The sequence below is a fragment of the Zophobas morio genome, unplaced genomic scaffold (assembly GCF_036711695.1).
Source record: "Zophobas morio isolate AGI-343-1 ecotype UQ-CSIRO unplaced genomic scaffold, CSIRO_AGI_Zmor_V1 ptg000031l, whole genome shotgun sequence".
Lineage (NCBI taxonomy): Eukaryota > Metazoa > Arthropoda > Insecta > Coleoptera > Tenebrionidae > Zophobas > Zophobas morio.
In genome coordinates, this window is record NW_026972136.1 from 7,217,275 (window position 1) to 7,234,192 (window position 16,918).

The 16,918-nt window shown below is 28.6% G+C and overlaps 2 protein-coding genes across 4 annotated transcripts in view; one reads left to right on the forward strand and one right to left on the reverse strand.

Moving 5' to 3' along the window:
- Positions 1–9,770, forward strand: part of LOC135139556 (arf-GAP with Rho-GAP domain, ANK repeat and PH domain-containing protein 1) — a 41,677-nt gene extending 31,907 nt beyond the window's left edge. For both annotated transcript variants that reach the window (XM_064069845.1, XM_064069846.1), the window contains 8 exons: positions 2,724–2,959; positions 3,101–3,224; positions 3,278–3,490; positions 3,553–3,740; positions 3,793–4,038; positions 4,092–4,226; positions 8,460–8,678; positions 8,728–9,770. In XM_064069845.1, the coding sequence (XP_063925915.1) occupies positions 2,724–2,959; positions 3,101–3,224; positions 3,278–3,490; positions 3,553–3,740; positions 3,793–4,038; positions 4,092–4,226; positions 8,460–8,678; positions 8,728–8,997 (1,631 nt within the window). In that variant the 3' untranslated portion in view covers positions 8,998–9,770. The remainder of the gene's footprint in view (positions 1–2,723; positions 2,960–3,100; positions 3,225–3,277; positions 3,491–3,552; positions 3,741–3,792; positions 4,039–4,091; positions 4,227–8,459; positions 8,679–8,727) is intronic.
- Positions 9,732–16,918, reverse strand: part of LOC135139557 (sarcospan) — a 43,260-nt gene continuing 36,073 nt past the window's right edge. For both annotated transcript variants that reach the window (XM_064069848.1, XM_064069847.1), the window contains 3 exons: positions 10,444–10,610; positions 10,299–10,394; positions 9,732–10,252 (listed from right to left, as the gene is read on the reverse strand). In XM_064069848.1, the coding sequence (XP_063925918.1) occupies positions 9,875–10,252; positions 10,299–10,394; positions 10,444–10,610 (641 nt within the window). In that variant the 3' untranslated portion in view covers positions 9,732–9,874. The remainder of the gene's footprint in view (positions 10,253–10,298; positions 10,395–10,443; positions 10,611–16,918) is intronic.

Consider the following 16,918-nt stretch of genomic DNA (forward strand, 5'->3'; position numbering starts at 1 on the left):
TTTTTCGACTTTGTAAATGTCACATTTTTCGATTTTTAAAAATTTCCTACTTCAATTTTTCGATTTTTCAATTTTTCAATGTTTCAGTTTTTTAATTCTTCAGTTTTTCTTCCATTTATCAATTTTTCGATATTTTAATATTTCAATTTTTTAGTTTTGTGATATTTGATTTTTCAATTTTTCGCTTTTTTAATTTTTTAATTTCCCAAATTTTCGTCATTTCAATTCTGGAATTTTTCAATTTTTTAAAATTTCAAGTTCGTTTCCTCAGTTCTTGGATTTTAAACTTTAGATTTTGGATTTTTTAATTTTTCCATCTTTTTTTTCCCATGTGTCGATTTTTCAACTTTTCACTTCCATATTTCTAGTTTTCAATTTTTAAAATTTTTCGACTTTTCGATTTCTCGATTTTTTGACATTTCAATTTTGGGAACTTCAATTTCTGGATTTTTAAATTTTTCAATATTTCAACTTTATAAATGTTACATTTTTCGATTTTTAAGAATTTCCAACTTCAATTTCTCGATTTCTCAATTTTTCAGTTTTGGGGTTTTTCATTTTTGCAGGTCTTCGATTTTTCTTCCATTTTTCAGTTTTCTGATATTTTAATATTTCAATTTTTGGAATTTTTAAATTATCAGTTTTTTGTTTTGTGATGTTTCGGTTTCTCTGTCTTTCCATTTTTGGACTTCTCTGTTTTGGATTTTTTAATTTTTCAATTTTTCGATTTTAAATTTTCCAATTTTAACTTTTCAATTTTGGCCTATTTTTGTTCCTCAATTTTTCGCTTTTTTAATTTTTTAATTTCCCAATTTTTCGTCATTTCAGTTTAGAAATTTTTCAAGTTGTCGATTTTTCTTTCAGATTTTTGACACTTCAGTTGTCCGACTTTTCAATTTTTTAAAATTTGGAGTTTTGTTTTCTATGTTTTTGGATTTTTCAAATTTAGATTTTGGGTTTTTCAACTTTGTCGATCTCTTTTTTTTGTTTCCATTCGTCGATTTTTCAATTTTTCACGTCCATGTTTCTATGTTTCAATTTTTCGATTTTTGATTCTTCAATTTTCTCATTTTCAATTTGATTTTTGAGTTTTTCAATTTTTTACATTTTTCAATTTTTAAGAATTTCCAGCTTCAGTTTCTCGATATCTCAATTTTCCGATATTTTAATATTTCAATTTTTGAAATATTAGATTTTTCCATTTCTCGATTTCTCAGTTATTTGATACCTCAATTTTTGAAATTTTTTAATTTTTTAGTTTTGTGATTTAAATTTTCCATTTTCAACTTTTCCATTTTGGCCTATTTTCATTTCTCGATTTTTGGCTTTTCAGTTTTTGAGATTTTTGATTCTTTTCAATTTTCCGATTGTTTAGTTTTCAATTTTTTAAAATTTGGAATTTTAAATTTCAGATTATGGATTTTTGAATTTTGCGCTCTTTTTTTTTTGTTTCCATTTCCAGATTTCTATTTTTCAATTTTTCGAATTTTGAAATTTAATTTTTGAGTTTTACGATTTTTTACATGTTTCGACTTTTCGATTTTTAGATTTCTCGATTTTCTATTTTTTACATTTTTTGATTTTTAAGAATTTCCAGCTTCAATTTCTCGATTTCTCAATTTTTCAATGTTTCAGTTTTGGGGTTTTTCACTTTTGTAATTCTTCAATTTTTCTTCCATTTTTCAATTTTCTGAGATTTTAATATTTCCATTTTTGGAAATTTTAGATTATCAATTTTTTGTTTTATGATGTTTCGGTTTCTCTGTCTTTCCATTTTTGGTCTTCTCTACTTTAGATATTTTTATTTCTCGATTTTTCGCTTTTTCAATTTTTTAATTTCCCAATTTTTCGTCATTTCAGTTTTGAAATTTTTCAAGTTCTCGATTTTTCAGATTTTTCAATTTTTTAAAATTCGCAGTTTCGTTTTTTATGTTTTTGGATTTTTCAAATTTAGATTTTGGATTTTTCAATTTTTCGATATTTTTTTTGTTTCCATTCGTCGATTTTTCGATTTTTCACTTCCATGTTTCTGTTTCAACTTATCGATTTTTGGATTTTTGATTCTTCAGTTTTCTCATTTTTCAATTTGATTTTTAAGTTTTTCGATTTTTTACATTTTTCGATTTTTAAGTTTCCAGCTTCAGTTTCTCGATTTCTCAATTTTTCAATTTTCCGATATTTTAATATTTCAATTTTTGAAATATTGGATTTTTCCATTTCTCGATTTTTCAGGTCTTTGATACCTCAATTTTTTAAATTTTTAAATTTTCAATTTTTTAGTTTTGTTATTTCTCAATTTTGGCTTTTTCAATTTTTGAGGTTTTTGATTCTTCAATTTTCCGATTGTTTAGTTTTTCAATTTTTAAAATTTGGAGTTTTGTTTTCTCGGTTTTTGGATTTTTAAATTTTAAATTTTGGATTTTTCAGTTATGCGATCTTTTTTTTTTGTTTCCGTTTCTCTTTTTTTGAGTTGTTTTCTCTGGCACTCTTTATCTCTTTGTGATATCACAATTCAGAAGTTAATAATAATGTTAAAATTTTATAATCGAATTAACCACTTTTGACGAATTTTGACGATAAAATAGTTTCATTTTATGCCAAATTGCCTAATTTGTGATTGGAGGAAATTAAAAAATGAGGTGGCACAGTTGACGTGAAAAAACTCAGCCGTGTATATTAACATAAATATGTATGTACCAAATCTGCATGTACCAAATCTGTAGGAGTCAGTGGTCGATGGGTCGGCGCCTGGTTGATGTTAGCCGGTCGAACCCTATACTACGCAATCGACAATCAATCCACCAAGAACCTAGACCTCCGACAAGTTCGTTGCATGCTTCTCCAAGTCTACCAAGAGAGCGATAACAACCCGCGTACCAACGATAAGGGTCCCAACATCGTCGTCGACACACCTAATGTCACCCTATACTTGCGCATGTGGACATCCAGAGAAACCAAGGTAAGGTTAAATTTTTTCTCCAGAAACTGCGTTTAACCAACTATCTATCTATATTTCAAGCTTGCGTGGCTTTAAAGGTATTTTTCCAAAGCTTAACTGACTATTCCTATTGGTTCCGAGTTTGACAGACAATTTTTGCAGGTCTGGTGCCACATTGTCAAGTTGGCGGCTCACAATAACGGGGCCTACTTGGATCAGCAGCAGCTGACTAAGAACGAAATCCCGGTTTTGGTGGAGAAGTGCATCAACTTTATTTATACTCATGGTGGGGTATAGTGTGGGTGAGGTTAGGGATGAGTTTTGAGTGTTTGCTTGTAGGTAGTATGTCCGAGGGGATTTATAGGCGTCCGGGGACTAACACGTCGGTGGCTGAAATTTTGACCAAGTTTCGTAAAGACGCCTGGGCTGTGCAGTTGACCGTTGATAAGTCCACCGAACACGATGTTGCCACAGCGCTGAAGAGGTTCTTCAGGGATTTGCCAGAGCCGGTGTTGAGTAGTACCCAGCGCCAGTATTTGCATCAAGTATCGAGTGAGTAATTTGTTGAGATTGAAATCAAACGGGGCTTTTATCAATTATTATGTTGTCTATAGTGGTCAAGAACAAAGAAGAGCGAATTAGAATGTACAAAGCCTCCCTAGACCAGCTCCCCCCGATATCGTACAAAACGGCGAAAAAATTATTCAGTCACCTCCACTTCATCGCGTCACAAAGCAACAAAAATCTAATGACTGCTGAAAACTTGGCCGCAGTGTGGGGGCCAAGCTTGATGCACCAAGAGGTAGAGTCCACGAAGTCACACTATCCCTATTAACTTTCACGTTTACCCACAGGAGAAAGACAACTCGGTTTCCAACAGCAAGCATCTACAAAACGTGATCGTCGTGAAACAGCTCCTGGAAATGTACCGCGATATCTTCCCCGAAGACCCCACGGAAATCGAAAAGGAGAAAATTATGCTGCAGGTGTTGGAAAAGCACAGTCAAGGGCCACAATCTGGTATTAATTCCAAAGGCGCTGGTGATTTTCGGGTGTGGATTTATTTGCACAATAAGGAGGGACAGCCGGTCAATATTGCGGTAAGTGCGCATAGCGGTTGCGCATGCTTGACTTAACGTTGTGACGTGTGCAGGTTGGACCTAACAAGACTGCGTATGACGTTTGTGTGGAGTTAAGTCCGAAGATAAACATGCCTGTGCACGAGTTGATTCTAGAGGAGGTGGTTTTGAATGAGAAGTTGCAACGACCTGTACATTTCTCAGAGAAGGTTCGTAATGTAATGAAGTATAGTTAGTCACTTAGTAAATTATTTTTCTGGACGTTTCATGACCCCTACTCTACGAAAAAAGTGGTCTCCCGTTTACGTCTGTCTATGTCATACATACATACATATCTTTATTTTAACTTATAAGGATTATCATAAAAAAAAATCACAAAATCAAACCTTATATTTGTAAAAATTTGGATTTTTTAACTTTCGATCAATTTTTTGATATCGCAATTTTTAGTTTTTTTATTTTCTGTAATTGTTTAATTTTTCTTTTTTCAATATTTCAGCTTCATAATTTTTCGCTTTTCCAATTCTTTCGATTTTTCAGTGTCTCAATTTTTGGTTTTTATTTTTTAATTTACCGATATTTTAATTTTGATTTTCTCGATTTTATTTCACAATTTTTCGTTTCTTCATTTTTGCGTTTATTGAACTTTTCAGTCTTTGATTTTTCAATTCCTTCATTTTCCAATTTTAAAATTTTTCAATTTTGCATTTTTTGGATTTCTCAATTATCCGATTTTCCGATTTTGCACTTTCTCGATTTTTGAGTTTCTCGATTTTTAATCTTTCGATTTTTCAATTTTTCGTTCCATCAATTTTCAAGTTCTTGATTTCCATTTTTTAGATTTTCAAAGTGTTCATTTTATAGTTTTGCAGTTTTTCCATTTTTTTGTTTCGAAAAGTTGAAAATTCGAAAAATTTAATACATAATCGGAAAACTAAAAAATTGGAAAAAAGTGGAAATTCAAAAATTTACAAATCGAAGGACTGAAGAAACAAAAAATTGAGACTGAAAAACTAAAAATCGAGAAACTTAAAAAACGAAAAAATTAATGAATCGAAAAATTGAAAAATCGGAAAATTGCAAAATCTAAATTGAATTGTTGAGATATTAAGAAATCGAAAACTTGAAAAGAAATATAAAAATCGGAAAGTCGAAAAATGTTAATATTCGAAAAACCTAGATGCCAAGAAATCGAAAAATTGAAAAATCAAATTACTCAAATATTAAAAATTTAAAATTCCAAAAATTTAAAAATAGAAATATCGAAGAACCAAAAAATTGAAAATCCAGAAATCGAAATATTAAAAAATCAAAAAATTGAGAAAACCAAAAATCAAAAATTAAAAAATCGAAATCTTGAAAATCGAAAATACAAAATGTGAAAAATCGGGAAATTAAATAAAAAATTTTAAAAAAACGAGAAATTAGAAATGACAAAACCGAAATGACGAAAAATATGGAAATTGAAAAATTGGTAAATCGGAAACATTTGAAATTAAAAAAATCGATAACTTTAAAAAACGAAAAATCTAATTTAAAAATTAAAAAATTAAAATATCGAAATGCAAAATTAGGAAATCGGAAAATTGAAAATTAGACAAGGTAAACAATCGAGAACTCGAGAAATCGAAAATTGATACGATACCTCTAAGATTTAAAAATCGAAAAGTCGAAAAATTGAAGACTCGAAATATTGAAAAAGCCCAAAATTGACATTTCGAAAGATTGAAAAATCCCAGAACTGAAAGAACTGAGAAGTTGGAAAACTGAAAACTGAAATATTGCAAACCAAAAAACTGAAGATATGAAAAAAAAAGAAATTGAAAAGTTCAAAAAATTGAAATGTTGAGGTATTGAAATCGAAAACTTGTATAAAAAAATCTAAAAATCGAAAAGTTGCAAATTTTAAAAAATCGAGAAACATAAATCTTAAAGTCAAAAAAATGAAAAATCAAAATACCGAAAAATTGAAAATCGAGAAATCGAAAGTACAATTAAAAATCGAAAAATTGAAGAATCGAAAATTAGAAATATCGAGAAATTCGCAAATTCCAAAATTGAAATGAGGAAAAATTAGCAAATTGAAAAATTTACAAATTGGAAAGCTAAACACCGAAAAATTTGTAATTAAAAAAAAATCGAAAATTAAAATCTTGACATATTGAAAATTTGGAAATCGAAACATCAAAAAATCTAAAAATTGATAAATCTAAAATGTAAAAATCGGAAAATTGAAAATTCGAAAAGGTCGACAACTTACTCTATAAATCTAGAAATCCGGAAATAAAAAAATTTAAAATTGAAAAATTCAAATATCAAAATGATTGAAAAATCGAGAGATCGAAACATCGAATATTGAAGACCCGAAATATTGAAAAAACCCAAAATTGACATTTCGAAAGATTGAAAAATCCCAAAACTGAAAGAATTGAGAAAACAAAAATTGCAAATTAAAACTAAAAAATTAAAAATTGAAAATTCCTGAAATTGCAAATCAAAAAATTGCAAAATCTAAAAATCGAAACATCAAAAAGTTGGAAAACCGAGAAAGTGAAAAATTTTAAAATGAAAATAGTTGCAAATCGTAAATTTGAAGAAACGAAAAATAAAAAAAAAAATAAAATGGAAATACAAAAAAAGTATTAAAATCGGAACATTGCAAAATTGTAAATAAAAAAAATAAAATAAAAAACCGAAACGAAAAATTACAAATCGAAAATTTAAAGAAATCAAAATCACTGAATTGAAAAATTAAAAATTGAAAACTTGAGAAATTTCAAATCCGAAAATAGTAAAATCTAAAAATTGAAGAAAAGTGAAAAATTCAAAAATCGGGAAATCGAAGAATCGAAAATCTGAAAAATCGAGAACTTCGAAAATTCCAAAATTGAAATGAGGAAAAATTGGAAAATTTAAAAATTAAAAAAATCCATTAATCTAATTTAAAAATTGAAAAATGAAAATATTGAAATATGTATTGAAAATTTGGAAATCCAGACATCAAAAATCGAAAAATTGAAAATTCGAAAAAGAAAACTCGATAAATCTAGAAATCGGGAAATCAAAAATTTTAAAATTGAAAATTAAAACAGAAAAATTGAAAAATCCCGAAACTGAAAGAAGAACTGAGAAATCGAAATATTGAAAACCGAAAAATTGCAAAACAAAAAATTGAAATGTTGAGATCTTGAGAAATCGAAAACTTGGAAAGAAATCTAAAAAGTCAAAAAATTGAAAAATCAAAATCCTCCGATATTAAAAATTTGAAATTCCAAAAATTGAAAAAAGAAAATCGAATAACCGAAAATCTAAAAAATCTAGAAATTCGAAAATTCCAAAATTGAAATGAGGAAAATTGGCAAATTGAAAAATGGGGAAATTGGAAAGCTAAACATTGAAAAATAGGAAAATTGAAAATTCGAACACTCGAAATCCGTGAATAAAAAATTTTAAAACTGAAAAATTAAAATATCAAAAAAATTGAAAAATTGAGAAATCGAAACATCAAAAATTGAAGTCTCAAAATATTGAAAAAGCCCAAAATTGATATTTCGAAAGTTTGAAAAATTGCAAAACAAAAATTTGAAAATCTAAAAACTGAAACATCCCTGAAAGTCGGAAAACCGAAAGACTGAAAAATTTAAAAATTAAAGCTCGAAGAGTTGAAACAATTGTAAAAATAAAGAAAATAAAAACCGAAAAATTCAAAATTGGAAACTCGTGAAACTACAAATAGAAAAATTGCAAATCTAAAAATTGAAACATCCAGAAGTTGGAAAAGCCGAAAACTGAAAAATTCTGAAGATGGAAAATTGAAAAATTTAAAAATTAAAACTCAGAGAACTCGTGAAATTGAAGAAACCAAAAAAATTTAAAATTGTGAAATTGCAAATGCAAAAATGAAACGAAAAATTTAAAATATGTATTAAAATTGAAAAAACAAAAAATTATGAAATTGAAACATTGAAAAATCGGAAAAATTAAAAATAAAGAAAATAAAAAACCGAAAATTAAAAATTTGAAGAAATAAAAATTCAAAAATTCTAAAATGGTAAAATTGAAGAAGTGATTTTTTTTAAATTAATACATAATATTTAAAACGAAAACAAGAAAAAAATCAAAAATTGAAGAAACGAAAAATTTGTAAATCTAAAAGTTGAAGATTCAAAAATTGAAAACCGAAAAATTGCAGATCGAAAAATTATAAAATGTAAAAACTGTAAAATCCAAAAGTTGGAAAATCGCAAAATGGAAGAAACCTAAAATTGTAATTGTAAAACAAAAAGTTATAAAATCGGAATATTGAAAAATTCAATTCTTTATCGATGTTATCAGAAAACAAAAATCTCAAAAAAGTTAAGATTTTTAAAATAAGCGGGATTTAGTGGAAAATTTTATCGAAATAAGCTTCGACCGTTTTTTTGATTTTATTTGTGGTCTAGGTTCTCGACATAGTCCTCAGATGGAGCTACTGGGACGAACCCGACCGCAAAGACAACCACTTAGTCCTCCTCCCGTACACAAAATATTCCGACTTCGTCGTCGACAAAAACACCCCGTTATCAGCCGACCTGAAATTCTCCGACAACCGTTCCAGAGGTTTCAAACTTTACACATTCGAATTTTCGCAAGCCAAACTCAACTGCTACAAAGACCGAACAGTAAGTAACCCGACTTAAGCCCCCACTCCCTAAAGTGCCTCAATTTCAGTGCGACGAAAAACTCTTCAGTTACAACGTGGAAGACATACTGTGGTACTTGGGCAACGAGTCGAAACGCAACCCCCAATCACGATGGACGATCACCTTCATAGAGACCAAAATACACCCACAACGCACCAAAAGTTGCCCCTATTTCGGGAATGTGATAATTTGGGGCGATCCTCACACCAGAGCGAAATGGCTAGGCGCCATGCTCAGGGCTAGATTTAGAGAAAGTCTGAAGCAACCCGCAATGCACGTCAATTTGATGGCGAATTAGTTAAGTCGTAACTATACTTAAGTCTTATTTACGTCATCTAGACTTAATTGGCACCTACAATGTAGGTGGCGAGCAGTGTTACCAACAGGAAATAGTGCATTTATCCGTTAGTGCAATTTACTTACTTTTTACTTAAACTGCACGTGATGTAGTAGTATCCCTTCCACGTATTATATACGCTTTTATGAGTACGGTTTGGCGCTGATTGATGTATATTTTTTTTAAACGGAATGTTTTTTAAAAATGTGGAGGTCACTTTGAAAAAAGCAAGAACGATCGTCTGTGATATAGAAAAGATCAGCTGTGACCTTGGATTGCCTTATACGAAATTTTAATAAGCGGAGATCAGTGTTTGTTGTATATTTTTTATTTTATTATCATGGTACTAGCGCCACCTATTGATTTTGGTTCTAACACATTGCGTCAGCTATTCGTTGCTAAGCATAATTTTATCTGGCAATGTAGCAACAACATGTCACGTGTGCCACATGTATTAGTAGAACAAAAAGTGGACTAAATTGTTTATGCACAAGTGTGCTGTCATAAAACTACAAAAAAAAAAATGTAAAAAATGAAAACAATGCAACTTAGTAGCGTATTCTTTTGCAATACTATGTACAAAAGTTAGTCTTAGCCATTCCTTTCTGTTAGTCTTGCCACAACGGCTGACCCCTTCTATGCCATTTTTAACCATTGTGATCGTTTAATTGTACTTGTAAGGATATACACTGTGAAAACTCTTATGATTTATTTAAATTTTTTACATAAACAAAGTCTCTTTTTACGAGTCCTTAGCAACCATACATTACACACATCTAATGTAGAAAACAATTACACTAAAATCTTTGGGACAAATGACAAAAAGCAGGTACTTTCGTTATCTGAGGTTGGTGAGAACCGTCGGTTGGTTGTCCTCCGTTCTGACTTTGGAATAAGTGTACTTATACCTACTGGCCCAGTGTAAGTAAACATACCAAACTTCCAAAACTCCGGCGATGAGATTCGTAGCACATGAAAAAATGATCAGAATTGTCAGAATACTGTCGACTTCGACGCAACTAAGATCGATATAGTGGTAACTTTGTGTGGACGTGACGGTGTCGTTGCCTGCGCCCATTTGACAGATGCAGGTCTTGTCGACCGTGGTGGAAGTGACACAGGTCATGGAGTACAGCGACACCAAGTGGATGACTGCGAAAGCAAAAGCGGTGAACGAGGCGGCGGCGCCGAGCGCGCTGAGAGTGACGCTGAGGACCTGCAAGCAATGACTTAAGTCGGGTTTGGGACGGAGAGGGGGGTACCTTGATGGCGTATACGAAGTAGTTTCGGTTGGTGCCGGGGTGCTCTTTTCGAAAACAGCAAAGTAAGATTAGGCCCACTAATCCGGAGAGGAGTACCTGTGAAGGTTTTGGGTTAGAAATTGGTGGCTGGGGGTGGGTTACTTACGGGAATGCCGCTCCAGTGGGGGTTGTCGCGTTGTCTTATGTTGGGGGCCCAGAGGAGGAGCCAGAGAGCGAGAAAACATAGCGCGAGGCCGAGGAGGAGGATTAATCCGAGTAGTGCCTTAGCTAGTTTGTGGTAGCGGATTATCGCAGGTAGGTATTTCCGTGGAACTGGAACAAAAGTAATCATGGTTATTACGTCAGTGAGAAGAAAAATTGATTTAAAAATTGGGCAAGGGTTCTTTTGACAGAACTTCCCTCGTCCTTGAAGTAAACATTGAAATAAATATAGACAATACTAGAAATTAGAATAAGTTTATTTGCACAACTAAAATAGTGTACAGAAAAGTAACCCTAATACAAATTACGATTCTAACACACATTAAACATACAATGTAAGATTAAAATAAGTAAATATATAAAACAGTCTAATAAACATAGTCAAATTTAAAACCGACCAACATTAATTAGCCTTGATGTCACCTTCGTTACCATTTAAAATATTAGACCCAAATACGTTGAAATCTCGGTAGGTTAATAATAAATTTCACACAGCTATCTTGGATTTTTTGTAATTTGTTTTTGTATACTCTGAGCCTTGACACCCTATAATTTTTTTCTACTTGAAAATTGAAAAATCGGGAAATTTGGGAACTCTATAATCTAAAAATTTTAAGATCGACAAAATTCTATAATTGAAATAAATACCTGACAAATGAAAAATCAAAAATTGAAAATTTAAATTGATTCATTGTAAAATCGAAATTTTGAAAAATTAAAAATAAAAAAGTTGGAAAATCGAAACAATTAAATTCTGGTAATTGAAAAATCGAGAATTGAATGATTAAAAAGACGAACAGTTTTAGAAATGAAGAATTATAAAATTGAAAATTGAAAAATTGATTAATTAAAAATGAAAACCGAATAATTGTGAGATCCAAAAACTGTAAAAATTTAAAACTGAAAATCAAAAAAGTATCATATCGAAAAATTGCAAAATAATTAATTAATGTGAAATTAAAATTTTGAACAATTAATAACCAAGAAATTGAAAAATTGGATAATTAATTGTAAATTCGAAAATTTATTAAGCTGTAAAAGTGAAAATTGCAAAATTATTAAACAGGAAAAAAATGAAAAATCGAAGGATACCAAAACCGAAAAATTGAAAAATCTATAAATCTATAATATAAAAAACCAGATACCTTTGAAAACGAAAAATTATAAAATAATTAAACTGAAAAGTTGAAATCGAAATTTTGAACCCTTAAAAAATCAAGCAATTGAAAAATTGTAAATTTGTGAACTCGAAAATTTATTGAGCTGTAAAAAAGTCAAAAATGTCAAAATTATTCAATTGAAAAAAAAGAAAAATCGAAAAATTGCAAAATCCATAAATTGTAAATCAAAAATAAAAAAAACTTATTCATTACAAAATTCATTATAAAAATATAAAACTCAAAAATCAAAAAAATTGCAAAATTACAAAATAAAAATCGTATATTAAAGTTGAAAAAATGAAAAGTCAGACAACTGTAAAACAGAAAAATTGCAAAATTATGAAATTGAAAATCAAAAATTTGGAATTTTGGAAATCGAAATTTTGAAATAAAAAACATACAATAATTAGAAAATCGAAGCAGTGAAATTCAGGTAATTGAAAAATCAAAAATTGACAAATCGGATACCTTCAAAAACGAAAAATGGTAAAACAATTAAACCAAAAAACAAAAACTTGAAAATAGTGAAATTTTGAGCAAGTAAAAATCAAGAAATTGAAAAATTGTAAAATTACAAAATTGAAAAATTGGATAATTCTAAACTCGAAAATTTATAAAGTGGAAAAGTGAAAAATTACAAAATTATTAAAGTAAAAAAAAAAGATAAACCTGAAGATTCCAAAACCGAAAAATTGAAAAATCCATACATTGGAAATCTGATGATTGATAAATCAAAAATTAAAAAGGTGATTCACTGCAAACTGGACAATTAAGAGATCGAAAAATTCTAAAAATATAAAACTGAAGAATCGTATAATTTTAAAATTGAAAAATGGAAAAATCAGGCAACTGTAAAATCAAAAAATTGCAAAATTATGAAACTGAAAAATCAAAAACTTGGAATTTTGGAAATCCAAATTTTTAAATATTAAAAATAAAACATTCAAACAGTGAACTTCGGATACATTCAAAAACGAAAAATAGTAAAATAAACTAAAAGAATAAAAACGTGAAAAATTAAAACTTAAATTTTGAACAATTACAAATCAAAAAATTCAAAATTTGTACAATTACAAAATTGGAAAATTGGATAATTGTAAAATCAAAAAATTATTAAACTGTAAAGCTGAAAAATTGCAAAAATATAAAATTGAAAATCGAAATTTTGAAAAATAAAATTAAAAAAACTGAAAAATTTAAACAATGAAGTTCGGGTAATTGAAAAATCAAGAATTGAATAATTGAAAGAACGAAACATTTTAAAAATGAATTATGACAGAGAAAACTGAGAAATCGATTAGTTAAAAACCGAAAGACTGAGACATCCAAAAACTGTTAAAATGTAAAATTGAAAATCAAAAAAGTATCATCGAAAAATCGAATACCTTCAAAAACGAAAAATTGTCAAATTGTCAAAACAATTAAATCGAAAAGTTGAAATTGAAATTTTGAACAATTAAAATTCAAGAAATTGAAAAATCGGATAATTGTAAACTCAAAAATTTATTAAGTTGTAAAAGTGAAAAATTGCAAATTATTTTAATTGGAAAGAAAATGAAAAATCGAAGGATTCCAAAACCGAAAAATTAAAAAATCCATGCATTGGAAATCTGATAGTTGACAAATCAAAAATTGAAAAACTCATTCACTAACAAATGGACAACTAAGAAATCGAAAAATTTTGAAAAAACTGAGAAATTAAAAATTTGGAAAATTACAAAACTGAAAAATCGTATAATTTTAAAATTGAAAAATCAAAAATTGGGAATTTTGGAAATCGAAGTTTTGAAAAATTAAAAATTAAAAAATTGGAAAATCGAAACAATGAATTTCGGATAATTGGAAAAGCAAAAATTGAGTAACTGAAACAACGAAAAAATTTTAAAATTATAAAATTGAAAATTAAGAAATTGATTAATTAAAAACCTAAAGATTGAGACATCCAAAAACTGTAAAAATGTAAAATTGAAAATAAAAAGTATCACATCGAAAAATTGAAAAATTGGATACCTTTAAAAACGAAAAATTGGTAAATGATAATTGAACTGAAAAGTTGAAGTTGAAAAATTGGATAATTGTGAACCTGAAAATTTATTGAGCTGTAAATGTGAAAAACCGCAAAATTATTAAATTAGAAAGAAAATGAAAAATCGAAGGATTCCAAATCCGAAAAATTTTAAAATCCATAAAAACCGGATACCTTTGAAAACGAAAAATTATAAAATAATTAAACTGAAAAGTTGAAATCGAAATTCTGAACTCTTAAAAACCAAGGAATTGAAAAATTGGATATTTGTGAACTCGAAAATTTATTGAGTTGTAAAAGTGAAAAATGCCAAAATTATTAAATTGGAAAAAAAGAAAAACCGAAAAATTGAAAAATCCATAAATTGGAAATCAAAAATTAAAAAAAAACTGATTCATTACAAAATTCATTATAAAAATATAAAACTCAAAAATCAAAAAAATTGCAAAATTACAAAATTAAAAATTGTATATTAAAGTTGAAAAATTGAAAAATCAGACAATTTTTGTAAAATCGAAAAGTTGTAAAATTATGAAATTGAAAATCAAAAATTTGGAATTTTAGAAATTGAAATTTTGAAATAAAAAACCTACAAAAATTAGAAAATCGAAGCAGTAAAATTCAGGTAATTGAAAAATCGGATACCTTCAAAAACGAAAAATGGTAAAATCATTAAACCAAAAAACAAAAACTTGAAAAGTTGATAGTGAAATTTTGAGCAAGTAAAAATTAAGAAATTGAAAAATGATAAAATTACAAAAGTGTAAAAGTGAAAAATTGCAAAATTATTAAAGGAAAAAAAATGACAAACCGCAAGATTCCAAAACCGAAAAACTGAAAAATCCATACATTGGAAATCTGATGATTGATAAATCAAAAATTAAAAAGCTCATTCACTGCAAAGTGGACAATTAAGAGATCGAAAAATTCTAAAAATATAAAACTGAAAAATAGAAATATGTATTGCAAAATTATGAAACGGAAAAATCGAAAACTTGGAATTTTGGAAGATTAAAAATAAAAAATTAGAAAATCTAAAGAATGAAATTCGGACAACTGAAAAATTAAAAACTGAAAAATCGGATACCTTCAAAAACGAAAAACGGTAAAATAATTAAACTGAAAAAACAAAAATTTGGAAAATTAAAACTAAAATTTTGACAATTAAAAATCAAAAAATCAAAATCTGTAAAATAAAAAAATTGAAAAAATGGATAATTGTAAAATTGGGAAATTATTAAAATTTAATAATGAAATTGCAAAATTATATAATCCAGAAATCGAATAATGATAAAATCTAAAAACTACAAAATCGTAAAACTGAACAATCAATAAGTTGAAAAATTAAGAAATTGAAAAATCTGATAATTGAAAAATTAATCATTTAAAATCGGACAACTAAGAAACAGATAAATTGTAAAAATATTCTGAAAATATAACAAATCCAACTTTTTCGAAAAACTGTAAGATTTAATTTTGCGAATTTTATTTTTTTTACGATAACTTCCATAACTTAAAATAAGTGTTTCAAGCGAGCGTTTCCATTACAAAATTTTGTTATGACGTCATCAACATTCATCAACACGTGTATCAGTTTGAATAGGTGCAATTGTAATACTAAGAATAACAGTGTTGTATTACCAGATTTTCAGGAAAATCGATTGAACCGTTCTTGATTTAATCAATAAAATATATAACCAATTCTGACAAGTGTAGAATCATGATGACGTCATAAAGTTTTTGAAGGGGAATAAAAATTTACCATGCTAACTTTAAAACGTGACAAAATTTCAGAGCATGTTTTGCAGTTTCAAAATCAAATCGCAAGATATGATAGAAATTTGATTGTTTTTTCCAAAAATATGGATATTTAGGTTAAAAATTCAGCACGAGTTCATAAACTACACGTAGAGGATTATGTAATTTTTAAAATTTTAAAACCTATTTGTTATGAACCATTTTGAGGTGGTGTGGAGATTGTTGGTAGGAATGATTAGACAAAGTTTGGTTATCGTTGTCATACCCATAAGACACACAGAAGTTTTACAACAACTGGTCCAGTAGTTTCGGAGATTATCTGTCTAATAAAAAGACGACAGGCAGATGGAAACGGAAGACCACTTTTTTCGTACTGTAGGGGGCCATGAAACGTCGAGAAAATATGAAAGTAGCAATTAGATTATGTTCAGGAACTAAAAAATAGTAAAATTTTCTCGCATAAAATAAGCATATATTTTGGCAAAAAAGTTTGAAGATGACGTCATCAAATTTTTGGTGGGGATGATCAACCATTTGAAACAAGATCAAATATATAACGCTGACGAAGCAGATTTATTTTCGAAAGCAATGTTCACAGCTCATCAAAGCGAAACAAATGGACCAACACTTGAAATTAACGAAGAAATAATTAATTCATAGTGTTGTGCAAAATAAGAAACCGCATTTGTAACTTTTAAACAAGCGGTAACAAATAAAATTGTCTTGAACATTCATTTGGACGATTTGAACAGATATATTTCTTGAATTGACGTTTCTCAGAAAAAATATAATAGTTCTATTTTTGAGCACATGGTTTCTAAATTAAGGACAAACGTCCCCTTAAGCCCAAAATGACACTCGGATAAACTGTCACCACACACTTATTTTCAAATAAAAGTAGTCTTTTCAGCATAATTAAAACTGAAAATAAAAATAGGAACAGAGGAAACAGACACGATAACATTTCTTTCCGAAAGGTATAATGTTCGATTAGCTGAAATAGACCAAGTTCTCTCATTACCTGCCTCACACCGAACGAAAAAACTCCGGATATATTTCCATAAATAGCACCGGATAATAAAAAAATTGGTGTCTATTTTTGACGATATGAAACTAAGGAAGCACGTACTCGAATTTCAATTTCACGCACGATTTAAAGTGTCTTGTCGTTCGGTGAAGAAACTCATCACGTATACCACGACAGAGGAAACAGTTTGCCATATTAATTGTGGAGTTGTTGCAATAAATGCACCTGATTTATATTCTTCAGCGGCTTACATATGAATTATAGTCAATATCACGCACTCTGAGCCATTAACAAACCGCCATTAGCAATTGATAGTCGATTGACGAGCGATCGCCTCGTGGGTGTGTAATTGCTAATATCTGATTTGTTATTGATTTGCACCCAGAATGCACGTATTCTTAAAAAACAATATTTATTTCTAAAAAATGACACAAATTTAAAATTTTGG